General features: G+C 41.4%; 1 protein-coding gene across 8 annotated transcripts in view; it reads right to left on the bottom strand.

The window, feature by feature from the left end:
* Window positions 1-2257: 2257 nt before the first annotated feature.
* Window positions 2258-19852, bottom strand: part of KCNC2 (potassium voltage-gated channel subfamily C member 2) — a 261742-nt gene continuing 244147 nt past the window's right edge. For 5 of the 8 annotated variants that reach the window (XM_066591653.1, XM_066591648.1, XM_066591646.1 and 2 more), the window contains one exon: window positions 4996-5132. In XM_066591653.1, the coding sequence (XP_066447750.1) occupies window positions 4996-5132 (137 nt within the window). Of the gene's footprint in view, window positions 2611-4204; window positions 4330-4995; window positions 5133-19852 lie in introns of those variants that run through there. The other 3 variants (XM_066591654.1, XM_066591651.1, XM_066591649.1) reach the window with 2 other exon arrangements.

Raw genomic sequence — 19852 nt, forward strand, 5'->3', positions numbered from 1 at the left:
GCACTGTGGGGGGGAATACTGGGGGGGCACTGTTGAGGGGGGACTGTGGAGAATGCTGTGGTTGGGGGGAATGAGGGGGGCTACTTTGGAGGGCACTGTAGGGGTGACACTGGGGGGCATGTGTAGGGGGTACTGTAGAGGGCACTGTTTGTGGCACTGTGGGGGATCATTAGGGGGGCACTGTGGGAGAGTGCACTGTGGGGGGGTCATTGTGAGAGGTGGGTCACTGTGGGAGGGGCACTATGAGGGCATGTGAGTGTGGGGAAATGTTTTGTTTCACTTTAGCAGGGTGGGGGAGCAGTAGGTAGCCTTGCAGTGGGGGGCTGCAGGAGAGTTCTCTCTCGGCTCTCCCCAGCCCCTCTCCATTCACTATACATGGTGCTACTGTTTACACTCATGGTACGATTTTATCGTGAACCATGAGTGTATACCACAGTCTCCCCTGGCCACACCCCCTCTGATTATAGTATGCAGCAGGGGGCGGGGCCTGGGCGGGGAGAGACTGTAGAGCAGTTCAATAGAGGTGGGCGTGTCGTGGGCGGGGCTAGGACGTGAGCTGAGGGAAATCCTGCCTTTTCATTGCTCTTACTACCATCGGGAGCGCGCACACAGAGGAGGGAGAGCGCAGAGCATGTGAGAAGGCAGCACAGAGGCGCCATCTTTGAAAGCTGCAGTGAAGATCAGAATCTAAGGTAAGAAACTGACATTGCAGCTGATCTGCCGACCGGTTTGAGCCCCTGTATGCTGTCTGTTACTATCCTTACTGAAAGGAAAGCAGCAGCATTATAAAAATGTTTACCCTGTGTGGCCGGACAACCCCTTTAATCTCACAAGGATGAATTAGAATACTCCAGTATTTCTAGCCTCTGCTTCCACTTACCTTAAAGTACAATTGGTTCCCCTATTTTCCATTAATTGCTTTTAACCTGTAAGAACAGTACATTTATTGAAGTCTAATCACATGTAATCTACAGATCTCAAAGACTCACAAAATTTTTTTTACCAATGATGAAATTAGTATGAATGCTAAGAATTAAGAAACCTTCAATATTTTATTAAAACTAGAGATGTTCAGCTCTGCAGAATATAGCCATAGCCATAAGCAAGTAAATAGTATAGTCAGTACAGGATTTCTGAATTAAGTAATGACTTAATAATGTGGTTTGTAAAATGTATTTGCTTACAATGTGCTGAAGTAGGCAAGTGTGTGGAGAAAGCATTGTGTGAGCATCCACACATTTCTGATATTTTGCTCAAATGTTCTTTACCGTATGATCAACACAATGAGAGTGCTGGCCCTTCTCTGTTGCTTCACCAAGTTAACAGCATGCACTCTTAATTGTGGAATCTCTAAGCAATGTCTTATTATTTCATTCATCTACTTAACCTTATTACTGTCCACTGTTATGTAGATTTCCAATGCTAACAAAGTTTAATGGTACACTGCCTTCATTACCATGTCCTGTTTACTCAGTAATTTCTTTGATATTAGATTTAAACCATGTTACGTTCTGCAGATCTGGGACATATGACCATGTGAATGGACTTCTCAAAAAGTTATTTGCAGAAGAAGAAAAGGACAACAAGAACTGTTCTTTAAATAAAGGAAAAATATTTTATTTTATGAACCGAAATGTACATTATCATGGACAGAGTAACAGGTAACAATTCACATTTTTATAGCACAGCACAGATAAAAAGATATCTCTTTCCTTGGCAAAAAAATAAAATGAATATTCTTATACAACAAATATTTATGCTGCTGGATCCTGTAGTGAAGACAAAGCAATGGAGTTAAGCACACACTATCAATATATTCTTGCCACCATGATTTTATCAGTAATACATTTTATCTCATAGAATGGATGGTAAGAATTGCCAGCTAACATGTTAATTTTCAATGGCAAAATAATTCTGGCAGGTTTAACATGAAATATACTAGGATAAAGGAAAATAGTACAATACACTTATTCGATGGGTTATGAATTACAGTCCATGAGTACTAAGTGATTGTGTCCCAGAAGACAACATCCGAAGACACCGTGGCAGCTTTGTGTCTGTTGCTCCTACAACATCTAATGGAACAGCACCACTTAGTGAACTGGAGCCTACTGTACTATATATCTTCTGCAATACAAACAGCAATAAATGAGGATAGACCTGTTTAAACAGATCTTGAGAAGTCAACAGACACCTTTTATGTGCATTTCTATACAGTCTACAGCACAAACTAGAGTACTGCAGGGATTGTGAGGTAATCCAAAATGTATGGGAATTTTACACACATACATTAATCAATAGGAACCGTACAACCGAACATGTACTCATATTGATGAAAATAGCGTATATTCCATGCTCACATTTATTTACAACTAATTTGCCAGCACAGACCTTTCAGGTTGTTGGCATCTGAAACATTTCAGTCTGTGATTGTTGCACTTTGCAGATCAAGCTGGACATCAGATCTTATTCACTACCTTGAAACATGAGAGGCTTACATCTAGGGCCCATTCACCAGCAGGAGTTTCTTTCCAGTATAGTCCTTGTTATGGCTAAATTCCACTGTCCCCTTTTCAGCAGTCACAAATCCATGATAAATCCCGTATAACACTGTAGTCAATAACAGCAGCACCAAATATTGTATTAATCCCTTGATTAAAATACTATACTAATGTTTTCACTATCATATCATTTGTATAGTTTAAAATAGGATCATTATTGATTTCTATATAAATTCTTTTTTTCCTATTGATTCTGGTATAAACTATTATAATTTAAAATACTTTATGAATAAAACACATTGCTTAATTCAGATGGATAACAATTTGCTGAACATCGTACTAACTTTGAAGTTTGTCCTACATTATTTTCTTCTTATCACCAGCCCAAAACATCACAACTTTTAATTAAGCAGGCAAGCTAAACACTGATGTCAGATGTCACAAGACCTGTAAGTCAGAAAGCAGCATGTTCTCCAGCAGTGCTGGGCAGTTAAAAGGGCATTAACGTATTGTCTTATTGTGCTCCATTTTTAGAGAAAGGTCAAAGGGTCCTTTCAGTCATGCTTCCTTAAAACTCTAAATGCGATATACATATCTTATATTTATCTATATTATATTAGAGACCAAATGCATGTTTATTGTACTATTGGTACAATCTGCTTCACAGGTAAAGGCAATTACCAATGTCTAGAGTTTGTGAATCTGACCTGGTGTCAAGTGCCACAATTAGGAATCAAGAAAAGGGCTACCTGCTGTTTACTTGAAAAATAGAAGTTGTGAGAATGACTTCAGTGTTTAGTATTGTTTAGTATGTTTCATTAAGAATAAGAAAATAACAATATTTCGAATGCCTAAAAATTGATTTCACAATGAGTTAAAGTGATTGTCTGGGATCAGTAAAGCAGGTCTGTCACTCTTGTCCATTGGCTGTGTCTGGTATTGCAGCTTGTTCTAATTCATTCAATTTAATGAAGGTGAGGTAAAATACCAGACATGAACCATGAACAAGAGTGGCACTGTTCCGAGAAAAAAAAGAACCATTTTGCTAATTCTTAAAACTCCATTAAGAATAGGTAACCAATCACTCATTAGCTGTTGAGGGTGCAATGTATTTCATGTTCTATAAAGTGCCTACAGACTGACTGATTATGCTGGTAGATATGATTCAACAACAGCTAGAGTAATAATGTTGGCCTATTCTAAATGTAGTATAATTGAACATTATTTTATCTTTAGAAATAGATCACTTGCTGCATAAGTGGAAATGGTTAATGGCTTTTATATCAGGTCAAAAATAAGTAATTTACTTTCTACATAATTCAATTCAATAGAACATCAACCATACTTAAAGCACATAAAACACAGCAAAACGCAAAAGAAAAGAATGCAGCCTTGAACTAGTTGTGTACAGGCACAGTTTGAGTGTTTGAAGAGAGGTGGATGAAACAACTTAACAACTGGTTAGACGAACCAACATGAACATATATGACAAACAAATTTCAAAAGAAATAATTGATATAACGTTGACTTAAAAATGCCAAATTTGATTCCAGATGTTTAAGGCTGGTCAAAAAAATCCTCAATAAAATATACAGCCCTCATCATTTAACTGAAACATGCAGTACACAAGCTTCTTTCTCTAGTTCTTAGAATTTTGCAAGTGGAAAATTTGAAGAACCCTTGTGTAAGAAGAAGACCTGCTAGCTTAAAATTGCAAGCCTGGATGGCAGTTACCTTTTTCACATGTATTGTGCCTTCCCAAGCCATTATGAAAGAGATCTGGCCTCTGCTTGCGTGTAACCAGTAATGACAACCTCTTTGCAGTTATCTGTGTGCAAACAACCAGAGACATTTCGGTACTCTATTACACAGTATTAAACAAATAAAGTCATCTAAAAATACTAACGGAAATAAGAAGATAAAAACAAAATCCTATTGGCAGGACAACTGATTAGCAAATGATACGATGCCAAGCTTATGTTTGGAGCCATTTTGTAGCCCCTATAATCTGCAACATTGCATTGATATGATGTATAGACGAGATGGTCCATGCAAATGGTCTGATCTGTTACACTGCGAGCGCTAAAGACAGGATCCCAGACATCTTCAGAATGGATCAGAAACTCACAAGAAATGAACGTTCAATGAAGTGTTGGTTATCATTTGGAAGCACATTGGTAAAGCTGTATGTCCCTGAAAATATATGTAATCATTAAATATACTGGCCGATCCATCCATACTCTATCCTTTTTATTGCCAGAAAGAAATCAGAAGGTCAGTAGATATGCACAAACTCCACAGGATAAATAACTTTATGAGCATCGTAGTTAAATGTCTGCTGACAGAATGGTGTTTCCTAGCATTTCCCGTTGAGATTATGCGGTGTTTATGTTGTCTGGATAGAGTCTAGAGTTAATGCTACATTTAATTTTTTTCCATTATGTGGTCAATAGTGCTTGAGACAATTCTACTTGTCAGATTGGTGTAGTCTGTTTTATAAGATAGATGGGATAGGAGACCGAGAACGTCTGAGAGGACAAGGTGAACTGTAGGGTGATGTTACTGGAGACAGTCTCAAGGCATTGCCAGTCAAGCCAGCTATGTTGTTTAAACTTCGGGATTTCTCATATCCTTTTACGAAATATTGCATAGACATCAGTTGAATTCAACCAGAAAAAGACAGAGACAAACAGTAAAATGAAATGCAATCAGTAATGAATCCATCAAAAAGGTTTATGTCAACAATAATGAGAAGCTGAGACAATTCATTGATCAATCGTACCCCATATACAAAATTACTTTTGATTTTTTTAAAATAAAATACTCAAATGAAACAAAAATACCATTTCATTATACTTAAATAATTCAGGGTGTTGATTTGATCTACGATTGTTTTAGCTGAAACTATATGACATGTTAAACTTTATGGTTAAAATGCATAATAAAATACACAAAGCAACATATGAAGTGCAGAGTTTAGTCTTGAAATGTCCTTGACAAATAATTATATGCAAGGACTTAGGTACAGATGGAAACAAATTAACACACCTTCCATTCATAAGTTATTCATTTCAAACTTCGCCGAGCTAATGCAGGCAATCATGCATTTAAGGGGAGTATTATAATGAATTTACCATTCTCTAGGGCCAATATTTCATTAATTCAACAGCATTTCATCTATAAACAGTTTAAACAAATGTTTAGTAAGAATACCAAGGTCAACATTAACATTCATGCATTTTCTGGTATCTTGTATTTATAGATGGATAGATAGATAGAAAGATAGATAGATAGATAGATAGATAGATAGATAGATAGATAGATAGATAGATAGATAGATAGATAGATAGGAAGATAGGAAGATAGATAGATAGATAGATAGATAGATAGATAGATAGATAGATAGATAGATAGATATGAGATAGATAGATAAATAGATAGATATGAGATAGATAGATAGATAGATAGATAGATAGATAGATAAATAGATAGATATGAGATAGATAGATAGATAGATAGATAGATAGATAGATAGATATTACAAATCTTTATCATATCCAGAAATGTTCATTACTTGTTAATATAATTTTGCTTTCTTTATCATAGATATTCTAAAATATCTGTTATTGTAAAATATTGTGATAGAATTACTTTTCTCTATTTTTAGCTTTTATATAGTGTTTTTACTGCATAAGATAACATCATTTAACAAATAGATGTATTGCTACTGGCATACACGGTAACCTTTTCAGAAATGCTTCTTTGCTTGGTTATTATTTATTTTGAGCATGGTTATTTCATCCGAGTTGCTCTCAAAAGTCCAAACACTGAATTAAAAGAACAAAGGAGGTAAACTGGAAATTACTGCAAAATGTATACTACTGTTATGTCACAAGTATATTTCCTAGTATGTATTTCATTATTTGTAACCTGTGCTATGAATATTATTATGACTATCAATATAAAATAACTTGAGCATCTTCTTTTCTGAACATTTTTCTAGTTGTGACATTTTACCATATAATTTATGCATATTACATCCAAGAGTTAGAAGTTTCATTTAAGCCAGCTGAGCAAATATTTTTGCAAAACATAAATATTATTTTGTGTTATGCAGATATACTAATTTTGCTGGGCATTATGATCATTTGGTTAAAGCACTGTCCAAATCTGAAGAATCACTCCTCTAAATGAAGACCCGCTGGTGATAAGGTTAGAAATAGTTGAATGGGTGACCATATAACCCTGTAATACATGGTAGTGTTGAGTCCTCCAGAGTGAGAGACATTCTTTGCAGCAACTCTTTCACCTGAGATGGCACCTATTGAGTATCCATAGTTTTCCTATGTTACTTTTAACCCTTTGCAATCCAATTTTGGATTCAGGGGTTCCTAGGGGGCTTTCTCTTTCTGCCGTTATGCAATGACGCCATCTGCTGGCTAGAGCCAGTACTACAGTATGGGACATGCTGGAGAGGCCCCCGACAACAGAGCGGCCAGTAATATACAATAAGAATACCCTGCTGGACGTCTTCTGACATCAGAGCTGTACAGCCTTTAATCAGAATGTCTTCAGATGTCAGACAGTGGATTGGAAAGGGTTAAACAATAGAAGAGGTCTAGAGAGGTCTAGAGCAAAAACCTTTAGTATTAGATAAGCATATCCAAACAGACCATATGGCTAAATACCTTCAGCAGTTATAAAAGTTGCATGTTAATGTTTGGAAGTAACCATTTCTGCATTCTTGAGGCTCGTATCCAGCGTTCATTTGGGGATACTGATCGAGATGGAAAAGGTTTTGTTATGCAAAACTAGAATGCAAGAATGGAGCAAATCACAGTCAATAAGACCAAAACTGACCTGTTTACAATAAATCTATATATCTTCAAATAATTATTGATAATATGATGAAGAAAAATTGATACGTCTTACATAGTCATTCATAGCATGTGGTTGTTAAAGCATTACCTATTGAACTATTGAACTATTTTTGCAATGTTAAATAACTGATCAAATGATTAACAATTAAAAGAAATACTCTGAAAAAAACTAATATAACATGTTATGCATATTCCAGAGATTGAAGGAGCAGTGCATGACACAAATAATCTCTTTTTGGTATTTTTTCAGTGCCTATGTCATGTATAAATTTTGCCCGAAGTGTACCTTTAGTATCAATATTGCATGTTAATACTGCTGGTTAAATCATATTTATATTTACATTTCAAATTTTGAGTTGAACATGAAAATATGATGTACAATTCTAAAAAGTAAAGCTCCACCATTCATTAAAATTTACAGTATACTGTAGTCATGAAATGTAAAATCTAAAATTTACTGAATCTGACCATCTGGTTCTAGTTGCACAGAATATTTGACTGGAGGTTCTCAACTGTAAATAGGTGGAAGAATACAAACATGGTGGTCACCAAACAATGGCGAGCTGGGACTCTAAACTTATTCTAAAAAGGCTAAAAGAAGGAAAACGTCTTTAAAATGATGCATGTTCCTCTGACACAGTGTGTCTACATATACGTCTTCTTTAAGAAGAGCCTATATATACAGTGCAGAAGGGAACTGAAAATACAAACAAATCTGTTTTAGATAAGGATTGGCCTTCTCAAAAAGTATAATAGATAGATAAATGGATTTCCAACATGTTTGGCAAATAAGTTATGCCAAACTGAGCACTCCTACACGATCCACTACCCCCATTCCTGACACGGATACTCTTAAATTGTAGTTTAATTTCCTTATACTTTAGACCATTTTATCAGGTACAAGTAGCTGAAACTTTACAATTTCAAGGGCAACTAACCATATGCAACTTGTGATTGTGAATCTACCTACAGAATAATCTAGGATTTGCATAACAAGCTAAGAATGTTCATACCACTGCTTCAGTCTGTTAGCTTCAAAGCAAACAAAATCCTCAATTCGATGTTCTCCTGAAGTTGGCTTGCAGTCCAGGAAGACACTGACCCTATTTTCAGTATTTAATATGGTCAAGACCATATGGATCAGTTTATTCAATGGTTTAAATTTTTGGCATTATGTATGACAATTTGCTACCAATATGGTTACTAGTGCAGCTGCTTTTATAGTGTTTAAGGTAATTGAGCAATAATGCAGAGAAATGCTCCACTCTCTGATGTACTGTCTGGTTGTCTTCTAGCGCTGTAGTCATCAAATACTTTAACCAGCTTGTTGGAGTGATTGGTTTCATAGTCTGGCTTCCACATTAGAATATTTTTATGTTCAATGCCCAAAAACTCCTGTAGGGTTTGATGAAGTAAGACAAAACACTGCCTTTGGTGTACATTGTATTCATATGTGCAGCAGAATTCTTTTTGCTGCCCAAAAACAACATTACCAACGCCTGCACCAAGAGCAGTAAGACAAGACAACATGAAGACACTGCATTATTTGTCTGGGAATTTAAATTAGACTGAGAAAAAGAATGATGCGCAAAGTCTTTTTGACCAGTCTTTATCCACAGGATGGTGTGATGATGCCACATATATTGTGCCATTTACACAAATTAAAAATGGCCACAAACCTCTTTGTTTAAGTGAAATATAATGCTACACTTGTTATGCACAGGTGGGTACCACTGTTTTTAACAATCATACTCTTGGCTGTATATGTGTGCATGCTGAGAACTAGAAACAACCCTGGTGAGTTTACAAGTGATAATAAAGCTTTCTTCCCCCTTCTCAAGGTGAGCATCATCCCACCACTTAAAAAGTTACCAGATTCTATACAATGTTTTATAATTATTCATCACACCTTCAGTGATACTGATCTTAATCTGAATGAGAAGGCAGCACTCTTTGTTATTCCCTTGATCTCATACAGAAAACAAAACATGGCCATTACTATCTGTGGCACTTTCACTTCTAGCATTCCACATTTTTTGTAGCAATTGTGCTAAGACTCGCATTCACTTCACTCTTTCATGTTGTTATTCCTTGATAACTTCATCATCATCATCATCACTTTCCAGGTGTTCATTGAGAGCCTCTTCTTCAACATTTGCCTTGCCATTCCTTTGACACAATACCTCCTCCTCCTACATCTCTTCTTCGTTGACTTTAGATAAAATGGATGATGTCAAGGAGAAGCTTACTCTTAACTGCATAGTACTGCTAAGAGATGCAAAGGTGATCTGGTGAGAGTGCTGGATCCTTCAGTATCATTGACTTCCTGGGTTACTCCCACACCAGCGAGTCCCCTGTACCTGAGGCTTACTTCTGGGAAAGGGAGGCATGTGCAATTTATATCCCACTTTGTCAAACTATGTCCTTTAGCCAGATTACTTCAGTTCTTGCTGCCTGCCCCAGTAGTTTTCTCTTTAAAAGAACTGATAAAACTGTTTTGTGGAGGAAGAGGAGCCTAAGCATGGAAACAATATCCATAAAATTGAGTTTTATTCCATTACTTTTGACATATGAAAAACTAAGAGGCCATACACAAAACAAGAACTCGTAGCTTACATGTTTCAGCAATAATTATTACTCTCTTTCTTAGTCCAATTGTGAATTACTCTTAGTCTAGTTATGAAAAACAGGTGGAAACATTTTTTCTATGGAGTAAAAAAACGAACTAAAAAGATAAATCAACAAATAAGAAATATATTACAAATATTCTAAACTAATACATTTGCTTACTATATAGCAAATGTTATTGAAGGATGCAGCTTTATTTTAAGAGGGACAATATGGATTTACTGCATATGTTCAAACAAACTATAGTTTCCAAAATCTTGACTTGAAGACTACAAAACAGTTCACCTCAGAATGTAGAAACTCACAATAGCCAATAAATACGTAAATTCTCTAGTACCTTTTAACAACATAACCTATTGCTACTTTCTGATGGGCCTGCTGTGACCATAAATCTATCCCTTACCATAAGAAATATGATAAGAGGTAGCATTAAAAGTGTATGTTTAGACATATACATTTTAGTGTGAACTCTGCAAATAAGGGAGATGGAGTAAATCCTCCATCTCCCTTATTTGCATATTACCCAGAGGAGTGTGCATGGCCATTTGAATCTCCTCATTCGCCGTATATAGTTGCTCCCCTAAGGAGAAAAGATAGTGTGAACTCTGATATAGTAGATTCACTGTAGATTTTTCCAATTAAAATCTGTATCGCACCACTGTACCAGCCAAGTGGATGAGATTTTACAAATCTCATCCACATGCTGCAGATATTTTCTATGTGGAAAAAAAAGTGTGGTGCAAATTTTTAAAATCTGCAATATGCTAATTTTGTTGCGGATGTGTTGCAGATTTTCACCATAGCTTTCAATGAGTGAAATCTATGGCACAATATGCAATCCATGGATTTACAGTTTACAAGTAGACATCGCCTACATAAAAATAAGTAACAACTATGTAAATCTATTAAAAATATTCCACTAAACTGGAATAACATAAATTATAGCCTACAGTTGAATTCCCGGTGCTGATATATTCACAGTTGTAAAAAGTTTATATGAGATTAGAGAAAAGCATCTGCTTTTTTTTCTAAGAACAGCACCACTCTTGTTCATGGACTATATCTAATACTGCAACCCATTTCAAGTAAATGGAGCCTGATTGCAATACCAGACACAGTTCTTAAGCAAGAATAGCACTGTTACAGTGCTAATACTATTTCTCTACAATGCACATACTTTCAGGTTTTAAATTGATTGATTAAAAAATATTGATGGAATTAAATGGTTTTTCCAGGCAAATACTATTGAAGACTAGAGATGAGCGAATGTACTCGTCCGAGCTTGATGCTCATTCGAGTATTAGCGTGTTCGAGATGCTCGTTATTCGAAACGAGCACCACGCGATGTTCGAGTTACTTTCACTTTCATCTCTGAGACGTTAGCGCGCTTTTCTGGCCAATAGAAAGACAGGGAAGGCATTACAACTTCCCCCTGCGACGTTCAAGCCCTATACCACCCCCCTGCAGTGAGTGGCTGGCGAGATCAGTTGTCACCCGAGTATATAAATCGGCCCCTCCCGCGGCTCGCCACAGATGCATTCTGACATAGTTCAGGGAAAGTGCTGTCTTGCTGGAGTTGCTATAGGGAGAGTGTTAGGAGTTATTTTAGGCTTCAAGAACCCCAACGATCCTTCTTAGGGCCACATCTAACCGTGTGCAGTAGTGTGGAGGCTGCTTTTTGCAGTGTTGCACATTTTTTTTTTTTTGTATATCGGCCATGCAGAGCATTGCGTCCTGCAGTAATTTTACATAGTCCAGGGCCAGTAGTGGTGAGGCAGGGACAGACGACATATTTAGTGTATATAGGCAGTGGGCCTTTCCAAAAACATTTGGGGAAAAAAAATCTATTTGGGCTGCCTGTGACCGTCCTCAGTGTACTGGGTCTCTGCTGGGGGTAGTTGTCCTAATTCATACGCAGCCAGCTAAGTGTTACAGCAGGCTTGAGCAAAATTATTTCCTGGCTCTGTGTTGTCTGTTACATCACCACTGTATTCCTGTCCACAGTGAAACAGTCTGCAGTAATTTTACATAGTCCACGGCCAGTAGTGGTGAGGCAGGGACAGAAGACATATTTAGTGTATATAGGCAGTGGGCCTTTCCAAAAACATTTGGGAAAAAAAATCTATTTGGGCTGCCTGTGACCGTCCTCAGTGTACTGCGTCTCTGCTGGGGGTAGTTGTCCTAATTCATACGCAGCCAGCTAATTGTTACAGCAGGCTTGCGCAAAATTCTTTCCTGGCTCTGCTGTGCGTTCCGTAAGCGAAGTCAGCCTCCAACCACAGGCCAATAAGCGGCACATTTAATTACAGCGTTCTGTTTCTGCACTACTGGTAATACAGCATGCCGAGGGGTAGGCCTAGAGGACGTGGACGCGGGCGAGGACGCGGAGGCCCAAGTCAGGGTGTGGGCACAGGACGAGCCAGTGCGGTGGCCAGGGGTAGAGCCAGGGCCAGACCGAATAATCCACCAACTGTTTCCCAAAGCGCCCCCTCGCGCCATGCCACCCTGCAGAGGCCAAGGTGCTTTACGGTGTGGCAGTTTTTCACAGAGACGCCTGACGACCGACGAACAGTGGTGTGCAACCTTTGTCGCGCCAAGATCAGCTGGGGAGCCACCACCACCAGCATGCGCAGGCATATGATGGCCAAGCACCCCACAAGGTGGGACGAAGGCCGTTCACCGCCTCCGGTTTGCACCACTGCCTCTCCCCCTGTGCCCCAACTTGCCACAGAGATCCAACCCCCCTCTGAGGACACAGGCACGAGTGCCTACCGGCCTGCACCCACACCCTCACCTCCGCTGTCCTCGGCCCAATCCAGCAGTGTCTCTCAGCGCAGCGTCCAGATGTCACTAGCGCAACTGTTTGAGCGCAAGCGCAAGTACGCCGCCACGCACCCGCACGCTCAAGCGATAAACGTGCACATAGCCAAATTGATCAGCCTGGAGATGCTGCCGTATAGGCTTGTGGAAACGGAGGCTTTCAAAAGCATGATGGCGGCGGCGGCCCCGCGATACTCGGTTCCCAGTCGCCACTACTTTTCCCGATGTGCCGTCCCAGCCCTGCACGACCACGTCTCCCGCAACATTGTACGCGCCCTCACCAACGCGGTTACTGCCAAGGTCCACTTAACAACGGACACATGGACAAGCACAGGCGGGCAGGGCCACTATATCTCCCTGACGGCACATTGGGTGAATTAAGTGGAGGCTGGGACAGAGTCAGAGCCTGGGACCGCTCACTTCCTACCCACCCCCAGAATTGCGGGCCCCAGCTCGGTGCTGGTATCTGCGGCGGTGTATGCTTCCTCCACTAAACCACCCTCCTCCTCCTCCTCCAACGCAACCTCTGTCTCGCAATCAAGATGTGTCAGCAGCAGCAGCACGTCACCAGCAGTCGGTGTTGTGTGGCATGGCAGCACAGCGGTGGGCAAGCGTCAGCAGGCTGTGCTGAAACTACTCAGCTTAGGAGAGAAGAGGCACACGGCCCACGAACTGCTGCAGGGTCTGACAGTGCAGACCGACTGCTGGCTTTCGCCGCTGAGCCTCCAACCAGACATGGTCGTGTGTGACAACGGCCGTAACCTGGTGGCGGCTCTGCAGCTCGGCAGCCTCACGCACGTGCCATGCCTGGCCCATGTCTTTAATTTGGTGGTTCAGCGCTTTCTGAAAAGCTACCCACTCTTGTCATACCTGCTCGGAAAGGTGCGCCGGGTCAGCGCACATTTCCGCAAGTCCAAGACGGACGCTGCCACCCTGCGGACCCTGCAACATCGGTTTAATCTGCCAGTGCACCGACTGCTGTGCGACGTGCCCACGCGGTGGAACTCTACGCTCCACATGTTGGCCAGACTCTATGAGCAGCGTAGAGCTATAGTGGAATACCAACTCCAACATGGGCGGCGTAGTGGGAGTCAGCCTCCTCAATTCTTTACAGAAGAGTGGGCCTGGTTGGCAGCCATCTGCCAGGTCCTTGGAAACTTTGAGGAGTCTACCCAGATGGTGAGCGGGGATGCTGCAATCATTAGCGTCACCATTCCTCTGCTATGCCTTTTGAGAAGTTCCCTGCAAAGCATAAAGGCAGACGCTTTGCACTCGGAAACGGAGGCGGGGGAAGACAGTATGTCGCTGGATAGTCAGAGCACCCTCATGTCTATATCTCAGCGCGTTGAGGAGGAGGGGGAGGAGCATGAGGAGGAGGGGGAAGAGACAGCTTGGCCCACTGCTGAGGGTACCCATGCTGCTTGCCTGTCATCCTTTCAGCGTGTATGGCCTGAGGAGGAGGAGGAGGAGGAGGAGGATCCTGAAAGTGATCTTCCTAGTGAGGACAGCCATGTGTTGCGTACAGGTACCCTGGCACACATGGCTGACTTCATGTTAGGATGCCTTTCTCGAGACCCTCGCGTTACACGCATTCTGGCCACTACGGATTACTGGGTGTACACACTGCTCGACCCACGGTATAAGGAGAACCTTTCCACTCTCATACCCGAAGAGGAAAGGGGTTCGAGAGTGATGCTATACCACAGGACCCTGGTGGACAAACTGATGGTAACATTCCCATTCAACAGCGCTAGTGGCAGAAGGCGCAGTTCCGAGGGCCAGGTAGCAGGGTAGGCACAGAGATCAGGCAGCATGTACAGCGCAGGCAGGGGAACATTCTCCAAGGCCTTTGCCAGCTTTATGGCTCCCCAGCAAGACTGTGTCACCGCTCCCCAGTCAAGGCTGAGTTGGCGGGAGCACTGTAAAAGGATGGTGAGGGAGTACGTAGCCGATCGCACGACCGTCCTCGGTGACGCCTCTGCCCCCTACAACTACTGGGTGTCGAAGCTGAACATGTGGCCTGAACTCGCGCTGTATGCCCTGGAGGTGCTTGCTTGTCCTGCGGCTAGCGTCTTGTCAGAGAGGGTGTTTAGTGCGGCTGGGGGAATCATCACGGATAAGCGTACCCGCCTGTCAACCGACAGTGCCGACAGGCTTACACTCATCAAGATGAACAAAGCCTGGATTTCCCCAGACTTCTCTTCTCCACCAGCGGACAGCAGCGATACCTAAGCAATACGTAGGCTGCACCTGCGGATGGAAGCATCGTTCTCTATCACCATCAAAAACGGGGACCTTTTTGCTTCATCAATCTGTGTATTCTATTCATCCTCCTGCTCCTCCTCCTGAAACCTCACGTAATCACGCCGAACGGGCAATTTTTCTTAGGCCCACAAGGCTCAGTCATATAATTTTTGTAAACAATTTTTATACGTTTCAATGCTCATTAAAGCGTTGAAACTTGCACCTGAACCAATTTTTATTTTAACTGGGCTGCCTCCAGGCCTAGTTACCAATTAAGCCACATTAACCAAAGCGATTAATGGGTTTCACCTGCCCTCTTGGTTGGGCATGGGCAATTTTTCTGAGGTACATTAGTACTGTTGGTACACCAATTTTTTTGGGCCCTCGCCTACAGTGTAATCCAATTAATTTTTTGCCCACCTGCATTAAAGCTGACGTTACATCAGCTGTGCTGGGCACTGCAATGGGATATATTTATGTACCGCCAGTGGCTTCCTGGGACCCACCCATGCTGTCGGTCCACATGGACTTCCCATTAGGGAGATGTACGTGCCTGTGTATACTTATAAAAAACTCGAGCCTGACTGGGGCATGCAGTTTTGGCCGAATCCCACCTGCATTTAATCTGACGTTAGCTCTGCTGTCCAGGGCACTGCAATGGGATACATTTATGTACAGCGGGTGGGTTCCAGGGAGCCACCCATGCTGTGGGTGCACACGGAATTCCCATTGCGTAGTTGCACCTGCCTGTGACTATTTATAAAAAACCGCAGTCTGACTGGGGCATGCAGACACCTTGACAGAATGAATAGTGTGTGGCACATAGGTTCCCCATTGCTATGCCCACGTGTGCAGCTCCTGATGGCGGTGGCACAGGATTGGATTTCTCATTGCTTCTGTACAGCATTGTGGGCTATCGTCCTGCCCCTTTTAAAGAGGGTCGCTGCCTAGCCGTGCCAACCCTCTGCAGTGTGTGCCTGTGGTTCCTCCTCATGGCAGATGCACTTATAAATAGACATGAGTGTGGCGTGTCATGAGGGCAGCTGAAGGCTGCGCAGGGACACTTTGGTTTGTGCTGTGGACACTGGGTCGTGCGGGGGGGGGGTTGGGCAGCATGTAACCCAGGAGAAGTGGCAGCGGAGTGTCATGCAGGCAGTGATTGTGCTTTGTTGGAGGTAGTGTGGTGCTTAGCTAAGGTATGCATTGCTAATAAGGGCTTTTCAGAAGTAAAAATTGTTGGGAGGGGGGGGCCCACTCTTGCCGCTATTGTGGCTTAATAGTGGGACCTGGGAACTTGAGATGCAGCCCAGCATGTAGCCCCTCACCTGCCCTATCCGTTGCTGTGTCGTTCCCATCACTTTCTTGAATTGCCCAGATTTTCACAAATGGAAACCTTAGCGAGCATCGGCGATATACAAAAATGCTCGGGTCGCCCATTGACTTCAATGGGGTTCGTTATTCGAAACGAACCCTCGAGCATCGCGAAATTTTCGTCCCGAGTAACGAGCACCCGATAGGTCATCAATAGTAGACCAGCTAAGGTCCAGCACTCGAGATCTTGACTGATCAGCTGTTCAGGCACCCGCTGTCAGCACCACAACACACACAAGTACAGAGTGGAAGCAGTTAGTTTCAACCCCTGTAAAGTGACCAGCGTTCGTAATTGCAGGAGCAGCTGTCATTGATTTTAATGGGCCCCAGCCAGTCAACTATTGATTACTCATCCCGAGGATTGGTCAGTATTTGCCCAAAACCCCTTTCAACTTTTAATGTTCTACAAATAGAGTTGAGGAAAACAGTTACTCATGTTTCAGAAAGGTAAAGATTCTGTTAAATCCACTTGTGTTTGGCGTGCATGTAGCATTATACTGCATAGGCATTACCATAAGGTAATGTGTAGAGAATCAACACAGGAGTACACAGAACTCTAGAATCTGACTGCATTAGCTGAAAATTCGCAAGGCACAATGTCACCTTATACATTTATTTCACTGTCATAGAAGGATTGACCTTCTACTTATTTTATCTGAGAAGGTATCATCGTTTTTGAGCCAACTATTATGTTTGTTAAGTTTAAAGCACAAAATAATGGTAAAGAAAACTTATTATACCTACCTACTTCTTCTACTCCAATATAAAGACTCCACATACCTGTTATTCTACCTAAATTTTCCGAATAAACTGTCAATCATGTCTACTGAGTAATAACACTAGTTCCGACCACAATGTCACCTATGTCATGCATTTTTCAGCAGTTTTCCCGTCTACAGGCTCCATATCTAGTTGGAAGAAATATCCAACTAGTTTCCAGCAGCAGCCATTAAAACTGCAATCCTTTATTAGAACATATCTTTAACAGAATTCTATTATGAACTATAAGCACCATAAGTTAAGTTATGGCGCTTTGAATTTAGATGACAGGGACTCTGGGGAGTTGTGTTTCTTACTCACCCAGTGCCGAATTGCTGCAGTTTGACTCTTTTCAGGAGGTTGTGCATGAGCATTCCCATTCATCTCCATGGGAAGGGCAGTGCCTTCTGAAAAGAGTCACTATGGAGTGTGCAATCTGATTTTGCTGGGGGACACTGCGGGAATGGGGTACCGGGTGAGTGTGAGACACAGCTTCACGACTATAATTACCATAACTTAATTTATGGTAGTGCTTACATTTAATAACAGGTTCTTTTTAAAAAAATACATGGAGTGCATCACAAATAAAACCTAAAATCATTTACTGTATATCCAGTGTGGAAGTCTATATCTGGATACTCAGTGAACTGATTGTGGCCTGCTTCTTTGTGCATCCATATCTTATCTCCTCCATGAAGCAAGTAGACTGGCAGTCAGCCTAAAGACACTCTTCCCAACATATAAAGTTCTAGAATGTTTAAAAAAAGTATACATGTATTGACTAAGCAGTGCTGCTATCAATCAAACACTGGTGTGAGATTGTCTATTACCCAGAGAAGGATGGATGGCCTTATAAGTATCCTCACTCACCTTCTTACTGCTCTCCCTAAGGAGTAATTATACCCCTCCCAACCCAAGTCATAGGCCTCTTACTAGCCAAGCCAGGATCCTACTGCACACTGATGATGGGCGAAAACCACAAAACAGCTGTCTCTGTATGGATTCTGGCTTGGTTTTCAATTCCTAATCATTGCTCTACAGACCTGTATAAAGGGTCAAGCATTGATTTACAGGAATGCTTCCATTCAATAGGTGGCGCTGCAGAGGTATTGTTCCATATTCTTATTTGCAGATTGTCTAAAGGCATGCTCACACAGCTTTATGAAGTTTTAGACTTATTTTTTTCTGACATAATAAGACTCTTAAAAGGGTATCCAGCCTTTGAAATGAGTAAGAGAACCCTTTGGTACTCAACAGCCGCTATAAATAATATGGTGTTCTAAGTACTGACAAGATCATGCTCAGATGTAAACACTGAAAAGGCTCCACCACTCGACAAGTGGCCCCTTCAATCAGTTGATCAGCAGAAGTCTCAAGTGATAGACCTCCACCAATCAGGTATTGATGGCCTATCGAAAGCATGATAACCCTTTAAATTCACAATGCTACGCTGAGCCCCAGAACCTTTCTGCGGATTTGTAGATGGATCTAGCCCCATTTCATGGGGTATATGTGCATGCAGCCATCTGGCATAGTTTATCCGTAGAAACTGTGTCAAGAATTGTCATGCCAATTCTATTCTTCTATGATGAGAATTTTAAAATACGTGAGTGGAGAAATCCGCTCTGTACGAACCATACTGTGGATTTACATAGCATTAAATTAAAGGCTAAAATGGTGTGAAGTCCAACGTGGATTTTGGCACAGAATCCATACCAAAAATACATGTAAACAGGACCTAATATTAAAAGATGATCAGTATAGAAAATCTCTATGTATTAGGCCGCATTCACACAGCTGAGAGTGAGTTGCACTCAAGATTCTTGGGTACAACTCGCATCACTCAGTACACGGACACCCCGTTGTGTGTTGTGCAATATGTGGAACAATACACGTCCCATTCTTGTACAAGACTCACAATTGAGCATGCAACAATTTTTCAATCTCAGATGGTAGGTCTGAGTGTAAAATCTCTCCATTCAGGCAAGGCAAATATTCCTGAATATAGGTCCCAGAATGGCATGGCTTGTGGAGAGGTAATGAGATTCCTATAAGGCTACATTCACACTGGCGAGAATCTCACATGAGTTTTGTGCATTGCGAGACGCAGAAAGCTCACACGAATAAACTTCTTTTGAATGGACTTGCTCACAGGAGCATTTTTTTACCCTCACAGTCAGGATGAAAATCACAGCCTGTTCTATCTTATGGCATTCCCTCAGAACACCTCGCCCATTGTTTTCTATGGGACCTTAAAAGACATCATATGCTGATGTGCATGTGAGTGCGATTTGATGATTTCCATTGAAATCAAAGGAAAACACTGGTAATCTTCTGACATGCGTGAAACACGCGCCTGAGGATTGCAATTTCAAAGAAACAATGTGAGGCATTTTTGAATGAAAAACGCCTTGCATCGGAATGAAAAATGCACGTTAGCAAGCGCGATAATGGGCCGAGTTTCTCAGCCCAATATCGCGTTTGTCCATTTGAATGTAGCCTCACGCTAGCATGAAATGAACCTTACCTTTGTATTAGACAAAAAATAGGAATATTATAAGAAACTGCAAAATATCTATTACTACCGAAGATCAAAGGTTTCATTGTGTACAGCAGAGACACAAACTGTTAGCTTTTAGGTTTACGTTT

This window comes from Eleutherodactylus coqui, chromosome 2, assembly GCF_035609145.1.
Source record: "Eleutherodactylus coqui strain aEleCoq1 chromosome 2, aEleCoq1.hap1, whole genome shotgun sequence".
NCBI lineage: Eukaryota > Metazoa > Chordata > Amphibia > Anura > Eleutherodactylidae > Eleutherodactylus > Eleutherodactylus coqui.